The following is a 22381-nucleotide window of genomic DNA, read 5'->3' as shown; positions in this document are numbered from 1 at the left end:
TGTCGGAGGGTACACTCTTCGTAAACTGAGATTTCCTGTCTTTTTAGTACAAGTCTAGTCGCCATGTTGAAAATATGACAAAGTCCAGCATGGAAAAATACAATGGGCTTAACTATGAGGAAGCAAGACGTTTAAAAAGGGAAGTAACATCCATACTTTCTTGATCCCTTTTTAAATTACCAAATTCTCTCAGGGTAGCATTTTCTCATTTGTTACCAGTGTCTTTGCCACTGTCGTCAAGTGTCTGGGAGATGGCTTCAGCCCTAGGCCTGGCTCGCCTATCACTTCCGATTATCTGACTGAGGTAAGACACTTGGCCTTTCCTGATACGGGAAGTATAGCCTTGAAGTTACTCTGCAGAGTCTGTAGGTATTGTGTTCCACTTAGTTTTGAAGAGTGTTCATGGTGTCTTGTCGTGAAAAATGTAAAATATTTGGCTGGAGAAAAATAAGCAGCACCCAGGACTGGTTCATTGTGACATATTCTCATTCACAAGCGGCTAATAATAAAGGTCACATTTTTTTCTTACCAGAGGAATTGGCGTACCAATTCCCTTTTTGTGATTTTCTCCACAAAACGTGACATTGCAGGTGTTCAGTGGCATCCTTCGGTGCGTCCAAACTGTTCAGAAAGAGAGCCAAGCCGACGGCACGGATGAACCCATCGTGCTAGCAGCCAACGAGTGCCTGTCCGTGCTGTGCGACAGCGTCCGATCCTCCCTGGCCCAGTGTCGGCACGACATGGTCAGCTTTGCCCTGGGGCAGCTGGACAGGGCCCTGCAGGTGGACTTCCCCCGAAATGTGGTCCTCCTCCCAGCCCTGTCCTTACTTTACAGGGTGAGGCTGAATTCAGATATTTTTGGTTTTTTTTTTTAAATATAACGCTCGTCCCGGAGCCCTAGCGCATGACTGTAGTAATTGTATCATGGAAATATTTTTTGAAATAATAGGGCAGGAGGCATTGTATTTTTCATGAGGGAAGAGGAACAAAGAAAGTCGAATCAAGAATGATTGGTCCGTATGTTGCATTAGTAGTTGATATTTTGCAGAGTTACAACCCAGTCATTTGCCAGTCAAACGGAAGTCGGGTCACAAGTCAGATTACGTGTAACAAGAAATTAGATAAAAATGCCACAGGGCTGAAAGGAATGCAGTAGACGGTGTTCATTTGAACAGCTTGCAGCTTGAGTTAAGAGAATGTTATGTGTGATTCACGTTGATTGTTGTGTCTTCTGTGGGCCTGACTTATACGTATGTAACTCGTACGCTGCCAAGTTAGCCAGACTGTTGAAATGGAATTGCTAAGTACTATTTTGAACATGTTATAATAATTCGTACAGTTTTTAACCCCAATTTTTAAAAAGTTACCATTGCCTTTTGTTGCTGAGAAAGTATAACGTGTATGATTGACTTGCCCTCTACAATCCAGTTTGACCGACAGCCTCTAGTTTGTTTGTGTTTATGATGTTAACATTCAGCGAATGGTCACACTTGTTTGCTCCGACAGCGGCTCAGTGCAGTCAATGTAACAGGGTAAGGTCTAACCTGTCTTGCAGGTCTTGAAATACCAGAGCACTGGCCTGCCTTCTGACATGGCAGAGAAGCTGTTTGGACCAGGGTCAAAGTTCAAGAAGCTACGGTTCCACAACAACCAAGAGGTATAATGCAGCACTTCATCTTTGACTGTCATTGTATGTCAAAATTTATTTGATAAATGCGAACTGACTTTTTGTAAGTGATGGAGGATCATGCAGCTCAGTGGTTAGTATTGTGACTGTCAAGATGGGATTTGAATCCCTTTGCAGGTAGTGGGTCTCTGAGCCTGGAGTTTGTTGGCATCAGTAAGAAAGTGAGCTTGTGATGGATGGTGGGTGGTATGGAAATAATTTGAGGTTTTTCATGCTGAGGGAGGAAATCAGGAATAAACATAGGTCTTGTGACATGTGTGGTGCTGTGGTAGAACTATGTGCCACATGTGCTGGGCTTAGATTGTATGTGGTGAATTAAATATTAAACAGGAAGACTTGACACCCAATTTCATAGAGCTGCAAAACAGAAATTATTTCTGAGGAAATTTATGCGCTAAGCAAAATTCTGCTGGGAACCGGTCAGAGATGCATAGAAAGCATGCCATTTTGGTCGGTAAATCTGCTTTTACTCAGCAGAAATTTTCTTTGCTCAGCAGATTTCTGTTCTTAGCTTTGTGAAACTGGTCCAGGGGGTCAAGGGATTCTTCTCAGAATTTGGAAGCGAGTTTACCTTTGTATGGGTTAACGAGAGGGTATTTGTGCTAGACTTTCCTTCTCTGTTCTGTCAGGTGCTGGCTATGCTTCTAAAAGTCTACCAGAAACTGCTCTGCATCAAAGACGTTCCCATGCTGGAGGCCATATACAGGTATGGGTTCCTGACTCCATGATGTTAATTTATCCCTTGCTGACACTTTCTGGCTGGACATAGCAGGTGTCATAGGCCATGTCTGAAACGGGCTTCTAGAGCCACGGCTAGGTCTATTGTCTGCACATCTCCACTTATTTCCAATGGTGTGAAGACCTAGACCTAGCTCTAGACAACAGATTTGGATGCAGCCTTAGGCTGTGTCCAAAACAGGCTTCCGGAGCTAAGGCTAGGTGTATTGTCTACGCGTCTCCACACATTTCTAATGGTGTGAAGACCTAGACCTAGCTCTAGACAACAGATTTGGATGCAGCCTTAGCTTAAGGAGTTGGTGAAAGCCAGGTCCACAGTGGCAAATCCTATTAGTGTTCCTTCAACATGAATAAGGGTGGGGAACCATACAGAGATAGAATGATGGAGACATTGACCCTTATTTTTTGACTGGATTGTTAGAAACCTTTCCGAACGCACCAAAATTCAGCATCCTTGAAAAAGAGTATGGCACCTTCTTAACACCCAAATCATATTGGACATCTTTCCCCTTCTGTAGTTCTCACGAATTGAGAGGCTTCAGCCTTGAGAGTGGTTTGCTCAAAGAGAACTACTCCATGATTGAAACTTGGATGCTTTCTGAGATTGTTCATTGGGGAACCTTGAGGGCATCTGGCTGACTACATGAGATTATCATCACACATGACCTCTCAAAACCGTTCTGATACTTCTTGAACAAAATCCGACAATCTTTTTGTCTTCAGCAAGCAAAATACAATTTATCATGCTTAAATACATCATGGTAATCTTTAAAACTTCAGGCTTGCTTGGTGAATTTGTATGTGTGTGTGTGTACATTTTGCCGGCAGCTTCCTCCTGGCTGACCTGGAGATCGCCTACCAAACCCTCCTGGCCTTCACTGGCTCAGAGGCACGGTGCCAGCTGGTCTCAGACAACCCCATCAAGGACATCCAGCCCACGGTGCAGGAGGCCGAGGTCATGGTGGTGTTTGACCTGAGCACTCTGTCGGAGATCGGAAGCACCAAGAGCTCTATCATTGTCGTAAGTTTCTTGCGTTGCACCCACAGCAAGAAACAGGGAGTCTCATGGGGGTCCTCAAAAAAGTACACTTTAGTAGGTGTCAAATCATCCCAAGTGGCAGAAACACACAAAAAACTTACCAACATTGGGAAAAATGGCTACTATAAATGGCTAACTCTCAGATGCACACAGGTGTGTTTATCTACATCATCATAGAGGTTAGACACTGTGTTTCCTATTGTTCCTAGATTATAATGCTCTCCCCTAGACTAAATATTGGCACCTAGCTCAGAGAACAGAACTGAACAAAACTCACTACCAAGGACAGGAAAAGCTTTCGTTGCCTTTGTGTCGTCTGTCCCACTGGTACAGCCTGAAAAGTACGTTTAACCACTTGCTGCCGAGGACCCGGGGACCCAGCTCGTAGGCTTTATACACGGAGCAGGGGAACCCGAAATGGGATAAAGGGAACTGGGCCTTGTAACAAAAGACCGTACTCGGAACAAAAGACCAGGCTGCTGGGCATTACCAACATTTTTCACCATGGTTTGGGGCATTTAGAGCAAGCGGATTACCACCGGGGACAAAAGCGCTCCACCTCTGCAGCGATGAGCCACACAGCACTGCTTCATGCTAATCTGGCCCCTATTGAAAAGAGGTCAGCAGCGCACTGTGCCAGGTTCGTGAACAAAAGAAAGTTACATAACACCGCACAATCTGGGCTCTTTTTACAAGACTGCAGGCCTGGCTGAAGTACTCGGGCGTCAATAGATTTTGTCTGTCAGACTAGAGTGGCAACCAGACAATAATTCGTGTCGGTGTAAACGTCCACTAGTTGAAATGCAGAATTTTTGAAGAATGTTGAAAACTGAAAATTTTGGAAAAGTCCCAATTATGTGCTCTGCATTTTTCAAACCACCCGGCGGCAAGTGGTTAAGTGTGGTTTGCGCCGTGTGTGCCGTTTAGTTCACAATTTTCCCCTGGCATTGTTTCCAGATGTGGGCCCTGTCCCCCAGCCTGTTTGAGCTCCTCACCAAGCACCTGAGTACCGCTCACTGGCCCATTGCCGAGTGCTTCCCAGCTACTCACTACTCATTACTCAACACGCTGTGCGCTCACAGCGAGAGGTCAGTGTCAGCATGCCAGCCACGCCACTTGTCCTCAGAACAGCTGATATTCTCATGCTTCACTTCTCATGCTCGCCATTTCAAAAAGGAAAGCACTATCCAAAGTCTGTACAAAAGTCTTGTTGCATACCCGCTATGTGTGAAAAGAAATATGCTACTTAGCACGGAAAAACTGTTGATCAAGTTTCCTAAACAAAATCACTCAATTTATATTTTATGTGGATTTGACTCACACAACAGACGACTGACTCTTATAAAGCCTGAAAGTTTTTGAAATAATCCATGGGCCCATCATAAGAAAGACTATTTCTAGTGCTGATGTCATCAGTCAAGCCCAAAGAAATGTACATAAAATGTGTGAATTGTTCACACTCACCTGCACTCATACCAGTGAAATATCTATCTAGCTAATTGGTTTCCATACAATCACTATCTAAAAAAGGAAAACTTCAGGAAGAGTTTTCCATGTGCTTGTCTGCAAGCGTATTCAATGAGGGCTATTTCCTTCGCATGTACACTTAGGTCTAGTTGAGTACAATGCTGCTTCTAGAAATTGCTGAACTTGAGGAAGCACAGGCCAAAGATGGTATTTCACTGAAGCCCTTTTCTCTTTTCTTCCCTCAGCAACGCCCACTTCATCTCCAGCAGCTTCGGCCTATCCTCCACCAACCTGGGCTCAGGCTCCTCCAAGACCAGCAGCTACTTCCGCACCATCCTCAACCTGCTGGGCACCGTGCTGCCCCACCCCGCCGTGGCCAACGACAGCAGGTAGATCAGCAAGCAGTCGAGAAAAACCAAACCAGAAATATTCCAAGGCCACACTGCTGGGCATGTGGAGGTCACATGTCAAGGGTTGAAGTCACTGCAGAGGACAGAGTTGTTATGAAATGATCAGTGGCTATTCAAGTGACCTTTTTTTGCGTGAAATTTAATTGATTGGTTTCTATAAAGGCCAAACAAGTTGGTATTTGTTTCAAGAGATTTGCTTTTTTAGAAAACCACGGATTCCTTTCCAGTGCCTGTGACTCTGTAGCTTGTAAGCCCATAGGAACATTTTGAGAGCTTTGAGAAAAGACAGTGCTGTACATATACCATGAAATGGCACCATTAAGTACTAAAAAGTGTCTTTGAATTGGCAGGTGTCTTAAGGGCAATCATTACAGGCAGCGCTTTGAGACCGTGGTGAACCTTTTGTAACTTTCAAAACATTTAAAAACACAAATAATTTTTTAACAGCCCAACATTGATGACAAAGATAAATTCACTTGCTTTGTTTCCTGTAACCACCAGGCGCCTCTGTCTACAATGGTTCTACAGCATTCTGCAGCATCTACAGCAAGGAGACTACAAGATCCTCTATGTCACAGCCCCTTTCAACCTGGCTATACAAGCCCTCCTCCCATTGGGTAAACACTGTTTCTAAATATGCCCCCCCCCCACAAAAATTGTCAATACACGACCCCGCCTGTACCAGTACCATGCATAGATTGGTAGAATTCATTTGAAGTTTGATGCACTGAACAATTTATCACAGGTTGTCAGATTGAAAATTCCGACAGTACCGTAAAAGATGATTGGCATCAAAATGAGATATTGACGTCAAAGCCAAAAACAATTCTACCAGTATTATGTGCACACTAGTGTGATATTCCCCTGAGATTTGAAGCTTTTCAAGGTGGAGGTAGCAAGTAAACTCGATAGGTTTGTGGTAGCACCATGGATATATCTCTTTTTGAGTATTTGGGGTTCTGAAAAGAACCGGTGATACTCAATGTTTCGGACAATATGCCGTGTCCGTCTCCAGGAGACAGAGCACTGTCTGAAACGTTGAGTACCCCCGGTTCTTATCAGAACCCCACATACTAAAAAAAAAAGAGATATATCCATGGTGATACTGCAAACCTACCTAGTTTACTTGCTACCTCCACCTTGAAAAGCTTCAAATCTCAGGGGAATATCTTCCATGAATGTGAATAATAAGGGGGAGCAGAATTCGTTGTTTGGGGGCACATATAAATGGGGCACATATAAATGGGGCACATATAAATGGGGGCACATATAAATGGGGCACATATAAACGGGGCACATATAAATGGGGTACATATAAACGGGGCACATATAAATGGGGCACATATAAATGGGGGCACATATAAATGCATGTAAGATCCCACAATCACATGATTGTGAAATAGTGAAATATAGTACAGTGAAATAGGCATTGATAGTGCGCATCAAGATAGACATGCAATAATAAATGTTTGTGCTTGAGACACAAAGTGTATTGAACATCAAGCAGGTCTAGATGATGTCATCAGCTTTTGTCCACGGTGAATGTCCAAAACTGTGACTCAAAAAATGAAGTGAAAGATATTCAGAAGGTTAAATTTTGTTTCTGTTGGACTCTGCGTAGCCCACAGCAAGGAGCTCAACATCTGCTTGGGAGCCTGCCAGTGTCTCCAGCTAGTGCTCAGTTGCGGGGAACCATGCACGGACTTCCTCTTGGGGTAAGAAAGATGCCTTTAAAACCCCTGAAGCTAAAAATAAGATGTTATTATTACTATTATTTCAATTACCGAAAATTGATCACTTGGGAGACATTCCCACAGGAACGTGCACAAAATTTTTCAAACTTTACCGTCCCATAATTCACTATTCCCTAATCCGATCTTAACCAAACTTTACATGTTTTCCTTTCAGACCCTAATCTATCATCTCTCAAAATGTGAACACTAAAAATTTTCCTCCTTTTGGTAGTTGGAGCATGGAAATGTCTCCCTTATGACCAATGTCTCTCTAATGTTGAAAAATTTACCACAAAATGTCTCCCAAGTGACCTATTTGGAAATATTATTAGATATTTTCTTAATAATAATAATAATGAATTATTTTCAAAAACCTTTCCATGTCAATGACATCACAAAGTGCTGTACATTAAAAATTCAGAAATTAAATTGACTTAAAAAAATAAAAAAAATAATAATTTGAACAGTTATAGAACAAGACAGAAGAATTAAAACTAACAAGTACAAGGCAAATAATAATCCTTAAAACGATGCATTTTCAAGTACATTTTAAAAATTCCCAAAGTGTCAGCAGATCGAATTGCTATTGCTAACCTGTTCCATAATCGAGGGGTGTTTATTGTGAAAGAACGATCACCATAGCATTTAGTTTTACAAATTGGCTTTTGTAAGCAAACTACTGCAGAAGTTGTCGAGCTCAGGGTGCATGTACGTGTACTCCATTGAACGACTAGTAAGTCACATAGATAGCCTGGAGTTATTCCTTTTATAATCTTGTAGACAAGACAAGCAATTTTAGATTCCAACTGCTTATTTACTGGACGCCAATGCAGACGTTTCATTATTGGGGTGATATGGTCAGATTTTTTAATCCTTGGGACAAGGCGCGGAGCTGAGTTTTGAATAACCTACAACTTCCTCAGTTCACGTTCGGGCAGGCCAAAAAGTAAACTGTTGCAATAATCGAGTCTTGTTGTAACAGAGGCATGAATCAATTACACCAAGGATTTCTCGAAAGCGCCCTAGGCGCTAAAGCTCACTAGCCTGAAGAATTCTGTAGAGAGGAGACAATGAGAAGCAGTTACAGTTTTAGAGGTGGGAGGAAAACCCCAGAGGAATATTCTGGGTGAAACCTGCAAAATCAGGTAGGGAAATAAAACGCAATCCACATGTAGACCAGGCCGGGAATCGAACCCGGACCGCAGAGGTGGAAGGCGAGGCAAGAACCACCATGCCAACCCGACTCCCCTGATACATTTCTGTAGAATGTGCAAAGTTTACTGAAGCTGGATTGATCTGACATGGCACTCCCTTGAAGTCAACTGTTCTTGAAAACTCATTACCCGCAGGTGTCTTGAGATGTGTAAAGTGAAGTTACTGAGTACCAACGAGGTTGTCAGGAAGGCCTACACATCCCTGTTAGCCAGGATACCCAGTGACATCCTCCTCAGGTGGGTAAAAGAAATACAATCAGTCAAGCAGTGCTTCACAATATGGACCTCGAGCTGGACCAAGAGAGGGCGCTATTTCCTAAGCAGTGGACGCTCCTTTTGTTCGGAACTGAACTTCACTGGTTGATGAATGACTTGGAAATGCATGCGTCACCGTCGCATCGCTACCAACAAAACGAACACTCCTGACCAACACGGCTCTTTTCAACCCATGAGGGGGTGCTTCTGCTCAAGGCAGATAAAGAGGCTGCAGTTAATATCATGCTAACTGGACTACCTACAGTCCAGGCGAAGAACCCACACTTGTTTTTAAACCAGCCAAACAGCTTTCATTAGGTAGAGGTACAGGTTGACAACAGCTGGGAACTTAATCCTTTCTTCGATACGTACACTGATTTTTGCGCATTTGGTGACTAGTGAAGTTTCTTCCATGTAACATGGCATAAGTAGAAATGACCTGCAGTATTGAGAGTAAAATGCCAGCACTTTTGCATTGGGAGTACTGTCACTTCAACTCAGCATTAATATTTGTCTTAATACGTATAATGACTACTCATTTCTTTGTTCAATACAAATATTCTTCCTTAATTCGTTAACAGCAAGGAATTTCTTGACTGATTTGGTTCTGTAGTGACGTTATCGCTAACCCCTGAGCTTCACCTAGAGTAAATCAGAATCGCTTCGCGTTAAAATTAGCCTTCAAGAAAGTTCATAAATTCTTGATGTCCACCCTTTCAGGAGCGAAACCACCCCTCTGACCCAGGCCAAACGTCTCTGTGAACGCAAACAGGCAACAGTCACCTTCTCTGAGGAGGATCCCCAGGGCCTGCAGGCTTTCCGTCTGGCCCGGCGTAGCCACATCAACAGGACGCCCATGGGCACATTCCACTCCCAGGATTTCAGAACGGTCCTGGCCTTCATACTCCTCGGAGAAGCACCCAGGTACTTAACCACCACTTGAGTGCACCAATGCCAGCCATTCACCAGTCGCCAGAAGGATCTGTTTGAAATACTGATCTTGTTTTCTCATGTTGAGCTTTCTTAGGCGTACAGGTGGAGACTTTGTTGTAAAATGTAAATTAGCAAATTTTTCTGCCACACTAATGGAGGATTACAGTCAAGAGTGGAGTCAGGGCATCGAATTCCCATTTGACGGTTTGACCAATTCCAACGACGTATTACCTATATTTTACATTTTTGAGACTGAACTTAAACTTGTTGAACCTTTTGTTCCATTTGAGCTCCTTGTTGACCAAATCTTGTTGATCCATCAGATAACTTTCATCATCATTACAGTTTTTGTTTACTGTCCCATTTATAAGAGTAAACGATCATGTTTTTTTACTTTACTTGCCTGTAATCTTTCCAAATAAGTACTTTTCAAATTCAAACTAACAATGCATAAGTTTCGTTTTCACAGTTAGTCCAGAAAGTTGTGGCTCAAAAAGCAAGTCCTGGATATGATACTCACAGAGTAATCTTCAAGGAAGGGAACACTGTTTTCTTGGAAAGTAGATAAAAACAAGAACGTGTTTTTTCTTGTGACATTCAGTGACCCGGAATGGTTGGAGAAACTATACCACAGTTGCCAAAGGCCTGACAAGAGTGGTAACCACCGTGGAGAGATCACCCTGCCTGATTTTGTGAGTGATTCAAACCTTGGACTCCAGGGCTGATTGCTGAGTTGTACATTTTCCAAACTCGTGGCTGTAACTTTGTGTCTGACCAGTTATTGTTGAAACTAATGGTACCCCTTTGTCATTTGAGCAAAGCTTTCAAAATTGCTTTTATGAGCTGAATTTGAATGAAATCTAGCACACTGAGTTATCATATTGCACTTAAACATAATATGGATTTCCCTAGACTAAATACACTGTTGCTATACCTCGTGATTCAGGGCAAGCTTTTGCATAGTGATCACCATCTCTGGAATGGACTGGTTCCTTGTGCCCTTCTTACCCATTGAAAATGGTGAATTGGTGCAAGGCGTTTCTTATGGAACTGAGCAAAAGCTTGCCCAGAATCACGAGGTATAGCAACAGTGCTTTTAGTATGGTGAATTCATATTGTTATGTTCACCTGAATATAAAGAACTCAGTGTACCAGATTTTATTCAAATTTAACTTGCCAATGGCTTATTTGACATTGTTGAGCCTGGTGTACCACTATCAAAAATGGTCTTCCTTGGCTTTAGGCCTACATCACATGCATTGAAAGTTAAGAATTCTCCACATTGTACATATGGGCAAGAAGATTATCTAAGAACTTGTCATCAAATTTTTGACGTCTGAACTTACAGTTTTGACCCCCACCTGCTCAAGAAATTTTATCCATCCAAGCTAACAGGTTAATTTCCAGTTCTTAGACTTGCGTCCAGTGCCATGGACATCGCCCCAAATCAGTATAAGTTCGTGTGTAGCCTTGAAGATTTCCCCTAGTCCTGTAATGACTTTGATTATTATTATTTATTATCATTGGTTTATTAAGAACCTGCTCATTGCAGCCAGATGGCTGAATTTAGAGACAGTTTACAAACATTAAAATGTAAACAAACTGGTACAGACTGAAATAAAAAATTCACAATAAGTAAAATTACAAATATGAACCACATACAACATTTATCCGTAAAATACAGAATATAAGAGGTCAGCTAAAATGTTACAAGGACACAGCAAATGCACAAAAAACTAAACACACAAATCCAATTAAACATTTTACAACAAATTTAAAACATGGATTAAGAAAAGACGATTATGATGATGATGATAATGATGGAGGTGCATTCAGAGCGTCGTTAACAAGTCTATTAAAATATGGGACCGGACTATTTTTGAGGAGGCTAGGTCTGCAGTCAGAGAATGGATAGAAACTGACCCAGCACATACAAGTACACCAATCAGGTATACGTAGAGGAACACATGTTGGCAAATGAGCAAGGCGGGAAGAACTCAGGAGCACCGTTCTGTACTCTTGTTCTTCAGATTGATGGTAACATTGCCCTGCAGTGGTTCTGGGCCACCTGGGAGGCAGCCCAGTACTGTGTCCTGGCAAGGCTGAGAACACCCCTAGGGAAACCCCAGGAAACATTCAGAGCTATAGAAGGTACGCCGACTCTCATTCCCTTCACCAGAGATATTCAACAACCGTTGATTGTGGTAAAATAGGACCCTTAACCCTCCTTTGGTTTTACAGCACAAATGTGCACAAATGCCCACAGTCACTCTTGTGCATGTATTTTCTACATGGAACACAAACATGCACAGGTGCAGTGTGTCCACAGCAGGGTTGCCAGCACAAAGTGACCCAGGGTCTTTTGTGCAGTCCTCTTCACTGCATTTGGTTTACTGCACAATTATACACATGAAACAGTGAAGCACAGTTGCATAAGTGCAATCTGATATTCCAGCGAGGGACTGTTGGTGCAGTGCACAACACCACACAGCTTTGAGGTGTTTACCAAGTGACCCAAAGAGTGACTTCAGCATAGGAGGGTTCAGACATGTTGCACACTCGACAAGGAACTTTTCATCCCTAAGAGAATAAGAAACGTCTGTACATCAAAATAGTCAACATTTATTTGATTGCTGTGCCAACATGTCAAAAGAGATAAACGTTACCCTTTTTTTTTTTGGCGAAGAAGATTGGATCTAGCTCTCCAAATATCCCGGATGATGGAGGGTAGATGAAGTGTTGATGCTGGACATGGATTAATGAAATTTTTATTCATTCCAGTACTTGATTTTTTTTGGTCCTGCTTACAGCGGCTCTCTTGGACTTTGGACGAGACCCCAAATGCCAGACAGAAGGGAATTCTAAAGCAGATTGCAAAGGTAAGTAGATTATGACATGAGATGTTGGCAAAGTATTTTCTCGTTTGTCAGGTAATTTTCCACATACTCACTGAAACCTTCAACAACATGGCAGTTTGCCTAACGATCACAGCCTTCATTTAATCGAAATTCCCAGCCTCTCAGCTGTAGAAGATAGTAGGAATCGGAGTAATCGTCAGACACGTGATGAACATTTGAGTTTTTTGATCACTTCACGTTGGTTGTAATTCCATCTATAAGAGAGCTGTCTGCAAACGAGATGGAAAAATTTTCTCCTTGGCTTTTTGATCTGACAACCTCCCCGTTGAACCTGTTGAAGCACAATGAAGATGGAAAGTAACCTTCAGCATTCTGTCTGCCACATAATGTCCATTTTCCTCAGGATACCAGACGAAGTGACACATCAAAATGAAGAGCTGAGTTTGCTCTCTCTAACCAAAACTCGTTACCAAGAAAATGGTATTATGACTCATTTCGTGGGATTCAGTTACAGGTTTGTTTTACTGTTTGCTTCATTTTTTGTTACCTCAGTTTTGAGTCCTGCCTACCACCTGCATCAACTCAGACCAGTGCTCCTGCTGCAGTTCTTGGAGCATCTTGAGAAGTTGATGTACAACGCCTACGAAGGATGCTTCATAGCCATGCCTTCAACACCAAAGGTATGCGGCACTTCTGGTGTAATTCACCTTGAGCAGAAGCACCTCTCATTTACTGAAAAGAGCCGCGTTGGTCGGGAGTACTGATTTTGATGCTACTTCAACACTTGCGTTTCCTAGTCATTCGTGAACCAGCGATGCATAGTTAGTTAGTACCAAAGGAGCCTCCGTTGCTAAGGAAATAGTGCCGTCCAGCTTGAGGCCCAGACACACCAGATATTAGATTATGAAATTTCATTCACTGAAAACTGTTAAAGGCTCATTTCTAGAAAATGCACGTATGTGTTCTGGATATATCACCTTCATCTTCCAAAATTTTTTTAGAGATTTTCGTACTTGTTGCTTGTAACAGCATAAGTAAAATAGACCCTTTGCACAGTGCTGAACAGTGAACACAATATTTTCCCCCGTTTTTCAATTTCTAATCAATGCAGGTGAAAAGTTTTATAAAGATAAACAAAGAAATTGACTAGAGCGGGATTTGAACCTGCAGCCTCCGGAATACTGAACCGGTGCTCTACCAACTGAGCTGTCCAGCAGTATGTTGGTGGCTCTTCCTATTTGTCAATATCACTTGGAAAAGTTTAGAGTTTTGTTTCCTTTTGATTTTCTCCCTACCTCTGGAGTTGGCCCTTTTTTGTCACTCAGTTGATCTGAAATAGCTCACAGATGTTCTCTCCATCTTGTGAACAGTTGCAGAGACATTCAAATGATTTGTTTTCTTTGTGTGCCATGTGATTCCCTTCCCCTCCTCAAGGCTGTGAGGACGTTCTTCCGCACCAACCGAGCCACTTGCCAGGACTGGCTAAGCAACATCCGCTGCCTGGCGCTGGCTGCCGCAGCCAACTGCGGCCAGCATGCTGTCGCACTCAGGCACGGCCTTATCAGGATCAGCGACCTTGTCGCCAAGAACAAAACAACTGTGAGTAGCTTACAATTTGTTAAATTCATTAGAAGGATGCATTAGAACTTAGAGAATGAAGTTTCATCGCATCAGAAACCCCAAGACACTGTCCTGGCATTTGCTCGGTTCTCCTTGGGAATTTACAAGTTAGCTATGGCCTTTTCTATTGTACTTGTAGTCAGTTTTCAATCTTTCTCTGGTACATTTGTAGTCTTAATTCATACTCAGAAGCCGAGTCTTTCTGGAAGTTTTAGTTTCCTTTTCTTCTCAGCCAGTTCTCTCTGTTTGTTGAATTTTTCAAAACATGATCCAGTCAGTTTCCAGTGCATTTTTTTTTGGTAGTAGTTTTCCGTTTCATATCCGCTGTGAGAAAGGCACTTCATAAAATATTTGACTTTTAAAAGATATATGTATTCCCACAAAAGGACAGAGGCCCCCTTCCAGTGCGTTCCTTTTATCCAACTTCACATACCTGTCCGTTTTGTGAAAATGGTGGCGATAGACTTGGTATCATTATGCAACGATTCAATTTATGCACCCTCCAGCCAGAATCCTATCACTGTTTCTTTCCTGTTACAGTATTTTAATGAAGTTTACCAGGCCTAATCAAATTTCAAAGCCCAGAAGTTCCACTCCGATCTCAGCATCGTTCCCCCTTTTCCGTCACAGGGTCACTTGTTCGAGGACACCTCCCTGCGAATCGTAGCCAGCCTGATCCAGCTCCGTAGCCCCCATGCCATCACGGGACTGTGCAGGTGGATCCAGGACCAGTCGGGTAGATCCTTTGGCTGGATGACGGCCTGCCTGCCCGCAGCCGATGCCAGGTAGGCTCTGCTTTAAGACATCATGGGGCAATGTTGGGCTTGAGCGCAGTTCCACCACTGGTCAGTGGTGTTAAATATTGCGCAATGGCCTCAAATGGCCCCAGTTTTAGCCATTTAGTAAACTCTTATCTTCACTTGCATTATTCCATTGGCTGCAGCTCTTGCAGCATTCATCGTCACTGACATCTCACAAATTCAATTTCATATAAATGGTTTCCCTCATGCTGACAAATTAAGTTGATTACTGATGACCAGCATTGGTGTTCATGCCCAGGGCCTCGTTCCAAATGGTCCATCAGCTGGTCCAAACCATCCATCTTTTTGTTGACGTCATTCGAACCAGAAGTAACTGTAGTCATTCAAACCTGCCCAAGGCAGCAACTGGTATGCTTTGTTCCCTGGCATGGTGTGTCATTCCTTTGCTTGGGATGAGCAGTAGCCCCGACTTCACAGTTAGTTTTAGCTTAGCCCATCATGGTCATTAACCCCTTCGCGCCGGGAAGCGGCTAGAGCCGCCGTAAAACTTGAGATCCTCAGCCCGCTTTTCTGCTATTATTCTAGGCCCACGCTCGAGCGAACACGGTGAAAGAAGACATACCCTGGCTCTTGTATATATGGTAATTGGCCTTTGTGTGTAGCCCAGAAATGAAAAGGCCAAATTTGCATCATAATCACCAGCTTCACAATAGTCCCCACTTTGAAAAGAGGCAACGGGAATATGGAAGCTTGAGTAGAGCCGCATACCACTGAACGATCAGCCTTTTCACCCTCTAATTCAAAGCGTGCAGAGCACGCAGGGCCACAAACTGAGAATCTGCGGTTTGGCAGGTGGTCTTCATGGTCAAGCGAGGCTGGAATTCTTGGAGTCGGCTTTTGGAAAGAAATTCCCGTCGTCAAGGGGTTAATTTAGCTTGCTAACGTACTGCACCACTTCACGCCACAGGATAAGCAACAGTGATCTGGCTATCTGTACACACAGGCACTGCTGATGTTTTGAAACGTCAAGAACTCACCATGAGCTTGGCCACTCTGCACGACCGTGTTGTTGTGCAGACCGTCACAAGACCATTTGCAAGACCAGACACAATACCATGCACAATACCAATCACAACTAACAGTGTGAACAATTACAGAGGAATGCTTTTGTTGCAGTTCATTTGAAGAGCTTATGACTAGAATTCAGAACGGAGATTTTGTGGAAGGTTTTGTGATTGTCTTGTAAAGATCTTGAGAGTTCTTGTGAAGGTCTGAAGAGGTCTTGACTACAAAAATAGCCAATATCGCACTTGCGAATCTGTATTTGTGGCATTTGGCTGTATGTCAAAAGTTGACTGCTGTGTTTTAGGGCCGGCGACCATTTAGACCCGGTTTGAAAAGGGCCCCCCGGTAAGCTCGCCCGGTTGCAAAAACCCCTTTCACACCGGCCTGGCTACCAGCCTGGGATGCTGGACTGGTTGTTGATCTCGAAGTTCTTCATCCTGGGGTCTATTGTTTGCAAGTACTGGTACATGTAATCTATCCCAGAAGGAACCTTCTTGTGGTTTTTAATCCTTCAGCTCTATGCAATGTTTACACTAATCCGCTTAGACCCCTATTCATCTGCGGAAGCATGTTGGGGGAAGCCTTTCATCAGGGACTTTGAAATGCCAATGTGCAGACAGGCCTTATACCGGCCTGGAGTAGGCTGAATACCGGGCAGGCATTATACCGGGTGGGCTACCGGGGGGCCCTTTTCAAACCGGGTCTAAATGGTCGCCGTCCCTTATCTTTTTTTCAAGAATTGAAAAATAATACAAGCAGTTACCATGTCACAAATTGCCTCTTGTTGGTAGACATGAAGCTTGCACCACTGAAACCCTTCAGGCCATCAAGAAGTACCTCCAACTGGACAACATTCCAGGCTATCCCAACCTCCCAAAGGCATCGTCCTCGGCTGACCTGGTCCAGGCCGGCACAAGGTCAAAGGTCGGCGAAGGTCATTCAACCCCAACCAAAGTCTTAACCCGGAATTCGGAGACGGCACAGCAGGTGGTGGTCCAGAGCCCCCGAGTGCTGGAGTTTCTGCTGAACCAGGTAAGCTGCAGATGAAGATGGAAAGTTATATGGCTGTAGCTTGAAGGAGCACATTCACCCATAGAATGGAATTTACTGGCAATTAGCCATAGCCGCTTCCCATAGACATGTTTGTCAATTTGGGCCTTGCCTAGTTTTACTTGGCTGACACGTCTGGTGCTTCGTTTCACAGATGTCAGATAATTCTGCAAATAATCAATATTCCGCTGTTTTACTGCGTATAAGTCTTGCTGTTTCATTTCTGCGGTCAGTGCTGGTTTTTGCAACTTACCATAAGCATGGAATTTTCCAAGTCATATTCAAGAAGCAAAGTTTTTCCACGTACACATACTTCAGAGTCCTGGGAATTACAGCAAGTTGCCTCACGCTTTGCCGTGGGACAGAATTGCTTGAAACCAAAAAGAGAGTGGAAACACTTTGATTTTCTCTCAGCCAGAATTTTTGTCCTCCACATCATTTCACATGGTTACTTCTTCGTGCCTGAGTTTTTGCCACCGTCTGAAGACTTCTTGCACAGAATAAATTATGGCATGACCATTGCTTTGCTTGCAAAATTCTCTCAGTAACATCGGAACGTCAGGGTTAATGCTGCATTTTGTTAAGTGTGATCACGATTCAATCTTTCTCATGTCTCACAGGTCACCCAGACCTACGTGGCCGTATCCAACTGGACCTCAGCTTTAAAGTGGCAGGAGAGCCTCGCAGAGCTGCGCTCCATGGTGCCCGAGGCATTGCAGAAGCACGTGGTGCTTGGCTGTGATATCAATGTCATCAAGTAAGAGAATGTTCCTTTAAGTTAGACCTGTTGAAACTGTTTCTCTGTCAAGTCGGTTGTCTCAGCATTGTGCCAGTGATGTGTTCACTTTATGGATGCTCCTCCCCCTTGAGAACAGTGACTTATCTGGACATGCTTGGGGGCAGTGCTGCAGTCGAGGCTAACACGGGACTAGTCAAAAGACCTTAATAACAAGACCAGTCACAAGACCAGTCACAAGTAACAGGATGGATGGACAGTGACAAGGGAATGCTTTTGTTGCAGTTCAGTTGAAGGGCTTGTGACTTGAATTCAGACCAGAGGGCTTGTGTTGGTCTCGTGCTGGTCTTAAGGGGTCTTTGACTACAGTGTAACTGAGAGGAGCAGCGCGTGGAGAGAACGTTTCCTGGATTCGCATTATTCATGGAATTGAGCCAGTAGCACTTTAGTATTAATTCTTATTCTCAGAAAGGACTGGATGAGCCGTTTTGATCACTCACTTTCTGTCATGTGATAGATTACTTGTTGGAACAGTGGGTGCCGATAGGTTCAATTTACGTGCAGGAAATTCTTCGAGTTTGTTTTTAATCTTCAACCTTCCAGAGCTCTCAGCCATTTTGATGACAAGGACTTCCCTTCCGTCGCCGACCACCTGGACCTCATCCCTGGTCTGTCACCAGACCCAAAGGACTCGGATGACATCCTCATGGCTCCAGACCTCATCCATAGGCCGGAGGCCGTACTGCAGAGGGGTGAGCTGGAACTGGTCCGAGCCCTGACTCACTACCACAGGAGCGGATGCATCAATGCGTCGCCGACGGCGCTGAGCAAGGATGTGACGTGTCAGCACTCGGAGTTGTAAGAGTTGTTTGTGTTTGAAAGTTCCAATTCTTTTGATGAATTTAGTTTTCTTGTAAATGGAGAACAGTGCTGCTTGTGCCTGCAGTCCATAGCGTTTGCTGGTGTACTTGCCTAACTGACCATATCTGTGTTGAGCAGTGCACTGAATTGAAAAAAAAAGGCCATTCCTGCTGTAACACCACATAAACGTGCGCATTTCTTAAATTTGATGTGCGCATTGATTTTGGCAAATCATGACTTCCTATTGGTTGTGGAGGGATTCAATGTGTCCATACCACCTGTCAAGTGTGGTACCATCATAGTAAGGAACCATTTCCAAACTTGTCCTTAGCATGTGCCGACAAATTGGACGATAGCATCTAATGGTTTTTAATTTTGGTTATGTCAGAGAAGTTCCTTTAACAGATGTTTCAGCCCCTTCCAGTGACACAGTCTAGTTTATCGGTTCTGCTCATTGATCAAACAATGGAAAGTGAGCAGTTTGAAAGACGACCGTTTGCCAACCAGTGGCCGCTTTTGCCCCGGTACCCAGGATACATTTGTGCACAGGTTACTGGGGATAATCGACCGGCAGTCGACAAATGGTTGTCGCTCGAATGTGCCCCACATTGCCCAGGCCCTCGGTACTCAGATTTTCACAAGGTTTGTCTTCCCGTGCATTTACCAGGCTCATTGTCTGCAAGATGCTGGATCGTGCCCACCAGATGGCAGTGAGCAGCCTGGCCCTAGCCTGGCAGGACTGGCCCTCCCACCCACCGGCCGAATTTGCCATGCTGATGCAGAGGGCTAGGGCCATCACAAACACCATACAGGGATACTTGCAGGTAAGTATTGGGCCAGAGTTTTAGAACCAAAACCTTTTGCCACAAGAGATCAAGCTCCGTTAGCATCTATAGAATTCTTTAGTTAAGCACTTGAACAGTGTTCTAGCTAGGGCCATTTTAGTGCCGAGTAATTTTGTGGATTGCAAAGTGTATATACCAAGTGCAGTGGGCGGAGCTCTCACAGCTCACAGCCGGACTGGATTTGTGCCCTCTATTGGTACCGCTGTTAGGCTGGTCTTGAGCCAAGACTACAAACACGTGCACGCTGCTTCGGAGGAGGCTACATTATATCTCATAATTTCACATCTGTCTCGTAAAACAGTACTAGCTACACATTTTCTGATGCTTGAAATACGATCAAATCAGTACTTTTTCAGGAGTATTTCAGTTCATTTTTTTGAAAATTCATGCTGGGTGACATAGCCAATTCGAAGCCGAGAGTCGGGCGGAAATTTGCAGTACTGGGTGGGGCCGGCCGGCGCCACCCACCGTGGCTAGAACACTGCACTTAAAAACTGAAGTGTTAAAAATCGGTGACTATTATCTTTGAATTTCAGGGCAAAGTGAGCCCATGGCAGAATGTTATCTTAGACAAAATGTGTTTTAGAAAATCAAACTAAAAAGTGTAAAATATAAAAAAAAGCTGTTAATCCACCATATTTATCAGGGTCACATGAGCTTTCATGTGAAGACTTTCCAATTCGTTTACTACTATAAAAACTGTAATTTCAACAGTGTGCTGAATCGTGGACATAGCAACTCCTTCAGAGTGAAGCACTTCCTTCTTTTACTCCTCCAGGATTGCCTTGTGCCGCTCTCTGATGTTCTCAGGCTGGAGCTAGCCCAGCATGACATTGGTACCGTGGGTCAGGTGTCAAAGGTCACAACTTACCAGCATGAGCTATGCCAGGAAGCCCCCAGTTTTGCAGGTAAAAATCTTTGAGATTTCCTGCAATTGCAAAAACTTCTAAATGTCTTATGCTCTTTTGGGCATAAATTCTTTGGTTAAAATTCTTATACTCGCAGTCTGCCAATCATTGGAAAATTGTTCCAGATTTCATTGTCACAAAAAATTCCAAGCATCCTATGTTTCAGAGCTTATTTCCTAAATCCGAAAGTTGTCTGTCAAAAGTGTTCAAATCCATCCTGCTTTAAAATCTCATCACCTAAATCTGTGATGGATGAGGCCTTTTGTGTATTTTTAGATGTTATAATGTTGCTCAGATGACATTCATCAGAATGGAAGAGTTATTACAAGTTATTATGCATCATAACAAATTACCGTCAGAAGATTTATTGAAGTGAGTGTAAAGGCAGAAATCATTGGGTGCCTGGAAGAAGGTTAAAAGTGCGTCTGACCTTTTGCCGGGAAGCGTCATTGCCGCCAAAAAATTTTTTTGTTTGCAACTGTTTTGTTTTAATGAAATACAAAAATTTGTTTGCAAATAGTTCCAAAAATATTTCCCAAGTCGTTTGATAAGTTGTTCAAAGGTTGCTTTTCGTACAGCCTGTGTTGATTTTGTAGTAAATTTTATCCGTTTTTATTAAATAAAGGGAGTGTTTTTCTTACGCCCTTTTACCGGGAACATTTTTTCTACTGTGATCATGCTTCCGAGCAAAAGGGTGTAAGCGCTTATGACCTTTTGCCGGGCACACGACGAAATATCCGATGTAATTCAATGACAAGGATACCTCAGTATGCGCAGAGAGGAGAGAAATGGTTGAGATTTTTAGCAACTTTATTGAGACTATGTGTGAAAATTTAGTTGTGATGTTTCACTTGCTGGAATCACAGGCTTGGCCTCAGAGGTTGCAGCCCACCTTGCGAAAGTCCAACTTGCTACAGTCCACCTGGCTCGAAAGCAAGGCAACCACAAATACGCCCAGCAGCTGCTCCTGCGGCACTTGGACCTGCTGTCCCCAGCTAAGGAAGACAACACCGCTGCAGCGTCCCTGAACTTAGAGATCCACAACAGCAGCAAGAAGTCGGCCCAGCCTCTGCTGACTGCCCTGGCAGCGTTGGACAGCCGCGGCGTCACGTCACTGGAGACGCTGCGCGTGGTCCGGGAGAGCTCCAAGCTCCTCCAGGCCATGGGCTACCACCAGGAGGCCTGGGAATGCCTGGTGGGCTGCAGTGTCCAGCACTCTACGCTGGTCAGCGCCAGCGTGGTCCGTGACCCGGAGGTGCGTGACGTCAATGCCCGCGCCCTGCTCAGCCTGGTCAAGTGGTTCACTGCGGACTACCGCAGCGCCGTGCCGCACCTCAAGATGGCCGCGTGGTCAGACAGGGCGAACGAAGGGGCATCTCCTCTGGCCAAGAACATCTCAGTGCTGCTGGATATTGAGCACACAGGGGCAGGAGAAGGACTCGGGCTGGGCACTGGAGACAGTTCAGATGCATCTAGACAGGAAGGTATGGACAATCCTGCCTGTGAGCAAGGCTGAAATATATATTTTACCTTTCAGAAAAGCAACCTTTATCCTTGCTACCTGCAATATAGAATGAATAGAACACCTGTAGCGCAAGAATCCTATTCCACAATTTCCGTGACTATGGTGTATTGTTGTTATTATTGTGTGAAGTAGTGAGTAACTCTGGCTGTATTTTAATTGATTGACAGAATGTAGATTGCCCTCAATTGAAAAGGCTTGTTATTATCAGCACTTTTGTGTTCTTGGCGAGTTAATGTTTCAGTCTTAAAGTGAATTTCTACATGTATATCCGAATCAAAAATAGGGTTTTAAGCCGTGTCACACGAATTTGGCTTTGCAAAGTAAAACATCTGGGAGAACCTGGTGGCTCTGAAATTTCTTGGTAATTTGATTTGTACGATGTGTTTTTCATTTCTTGTGTAGTTGTCGGGAGGAGTCCTGCCATCAGCGAGACTGATGCTGTTTGCGGCCGTCTCCTGCATCTCAGCACCATGCAGGCGCCCTCGCTCACCAAGGCCTGGTCATCCCTGGCGTCTTGGTGCTACCGCTGGGGACGTAAAGCTGTTGATGTTGCCAGGTACCTAATTCACCCTTTTGCTATGCACCCAGGTTGCCAGTCTCTTTAAGTTCATCTTACAGCTCCCATTTAAAATTTCCTTTCTCTGTGGAAGATTGAAAAAAGCAACTCTAGGCTGTG

General features: G+C 43.9%; 1 protein-coding gene across 1 annotated transcript in view; it reads left to right on the top strand.

The window, feature by feature from the left end:
- Nucleotides 1-22381, top strand: part of smg1 (SMG1 nonsense mediated mRNA decay associated PI3K related kinase) — a 67833-nt gene that overhangs the window by 6451 nt on the left and 39001 nt on the right. Inside the window, exons 11-34 of the mRNA XM_087138577.1 lie at nucleotides 220-304; nucleotides 591-836; nucleotides 1556-1657; nucleotides 2317-2393; nucleotides 3254-3446; nucleotides 4422-4552; nucleotides 5177-5320; nucleotides 5843-5958; nucleotides 6963-7056; nucleotides 8424-8525; nucleotides 9264-9467; nucleotides 10078-10168; nucleotides 11507-11627; nucleotides 12287-12355; nucleotides 12887-13014; nucleotides 13769-13933; nucleotides 14585-14739; nucleotides 16572-16812; nucleotides 17451-17587; nucleotides 18170-18424; nucleotides 19095-19251; nucleotides 20051-20180; nucleotides 21047-21664; nucleotides 22108-22261. Coding sequence (XP_086994703.1) covers nucleotides 220-304; nucleotides 591-836; nucleotides 1556-1657; nucleotides 2317-2393; nucleotides 3254-3446; nucleotides 4422-4552; nucleotides 5177-5320; nucleotides 5843-5958; nucleotides 6963-7056; nucleotides 8424-8525; nucleotides 9264-9467; nucleotides 10078-10168; nucleotides 11507-11627; nucleotides 12287-12355; nucleotides 12887-13014; nucleotides 13769-13933; nucleotides 14585-14739; nucleotides 16572-16812; nucleotides 17451-17587; nucleotides 18170-18424; nucleotides 19095-19251; nucleotides 20051-20180; nucleotides 21047-21664; nucleotides 22108-22261 — 3915 coding nt within the window. The remainder of the gene's footprint in view (nucleotides 1-219; nucleotides 305-590; nucleotides 837-1555; nucleotides 1658-2316; nucleotides 2394-3253; nucleotides 3447-4421; nucleotides 4553-5176; nucleotides 5321-5842; nucleotides 5959-6962; nucleotides 7057-8423; nucleotides 8526-9263; nucleotides 9468-10077; nucleotides 10169-11506; nucleotides 11628-12286; nucleotides 12356-12886; nucleotides 13015-13768; nucleotides 13934-14584; nucleotides 14740-16571; nucleotides 16813-17450; nucleotides 17588-18169; nucleotides 18425-19094; nucleotides 19252-20050; nucleotides 20181-21046; nucleotides 21665-22107; nucleotides 22262-22381) is intronic.

This window comes from Acanthaster planci, linkage group LG07, assembly GCF_054643075.1.
Source record: "Acanthaster planci isolate LZ-2023a linkage group LG07, COTS_SCS, whole genome shotgun sequence".
In the NCBI taxonomy this organism is placed as follows: Eukaryota; Metazoa; Echinodermata; class Asteroidea; order Valvatida; family Acanthasteridae; genus Acanthaster; species Acanthaster planci.
Note: the sequence above shows the minus strand (reverse complement) of the source record. Positions and strands in the feature narration are given on the sequence as shown.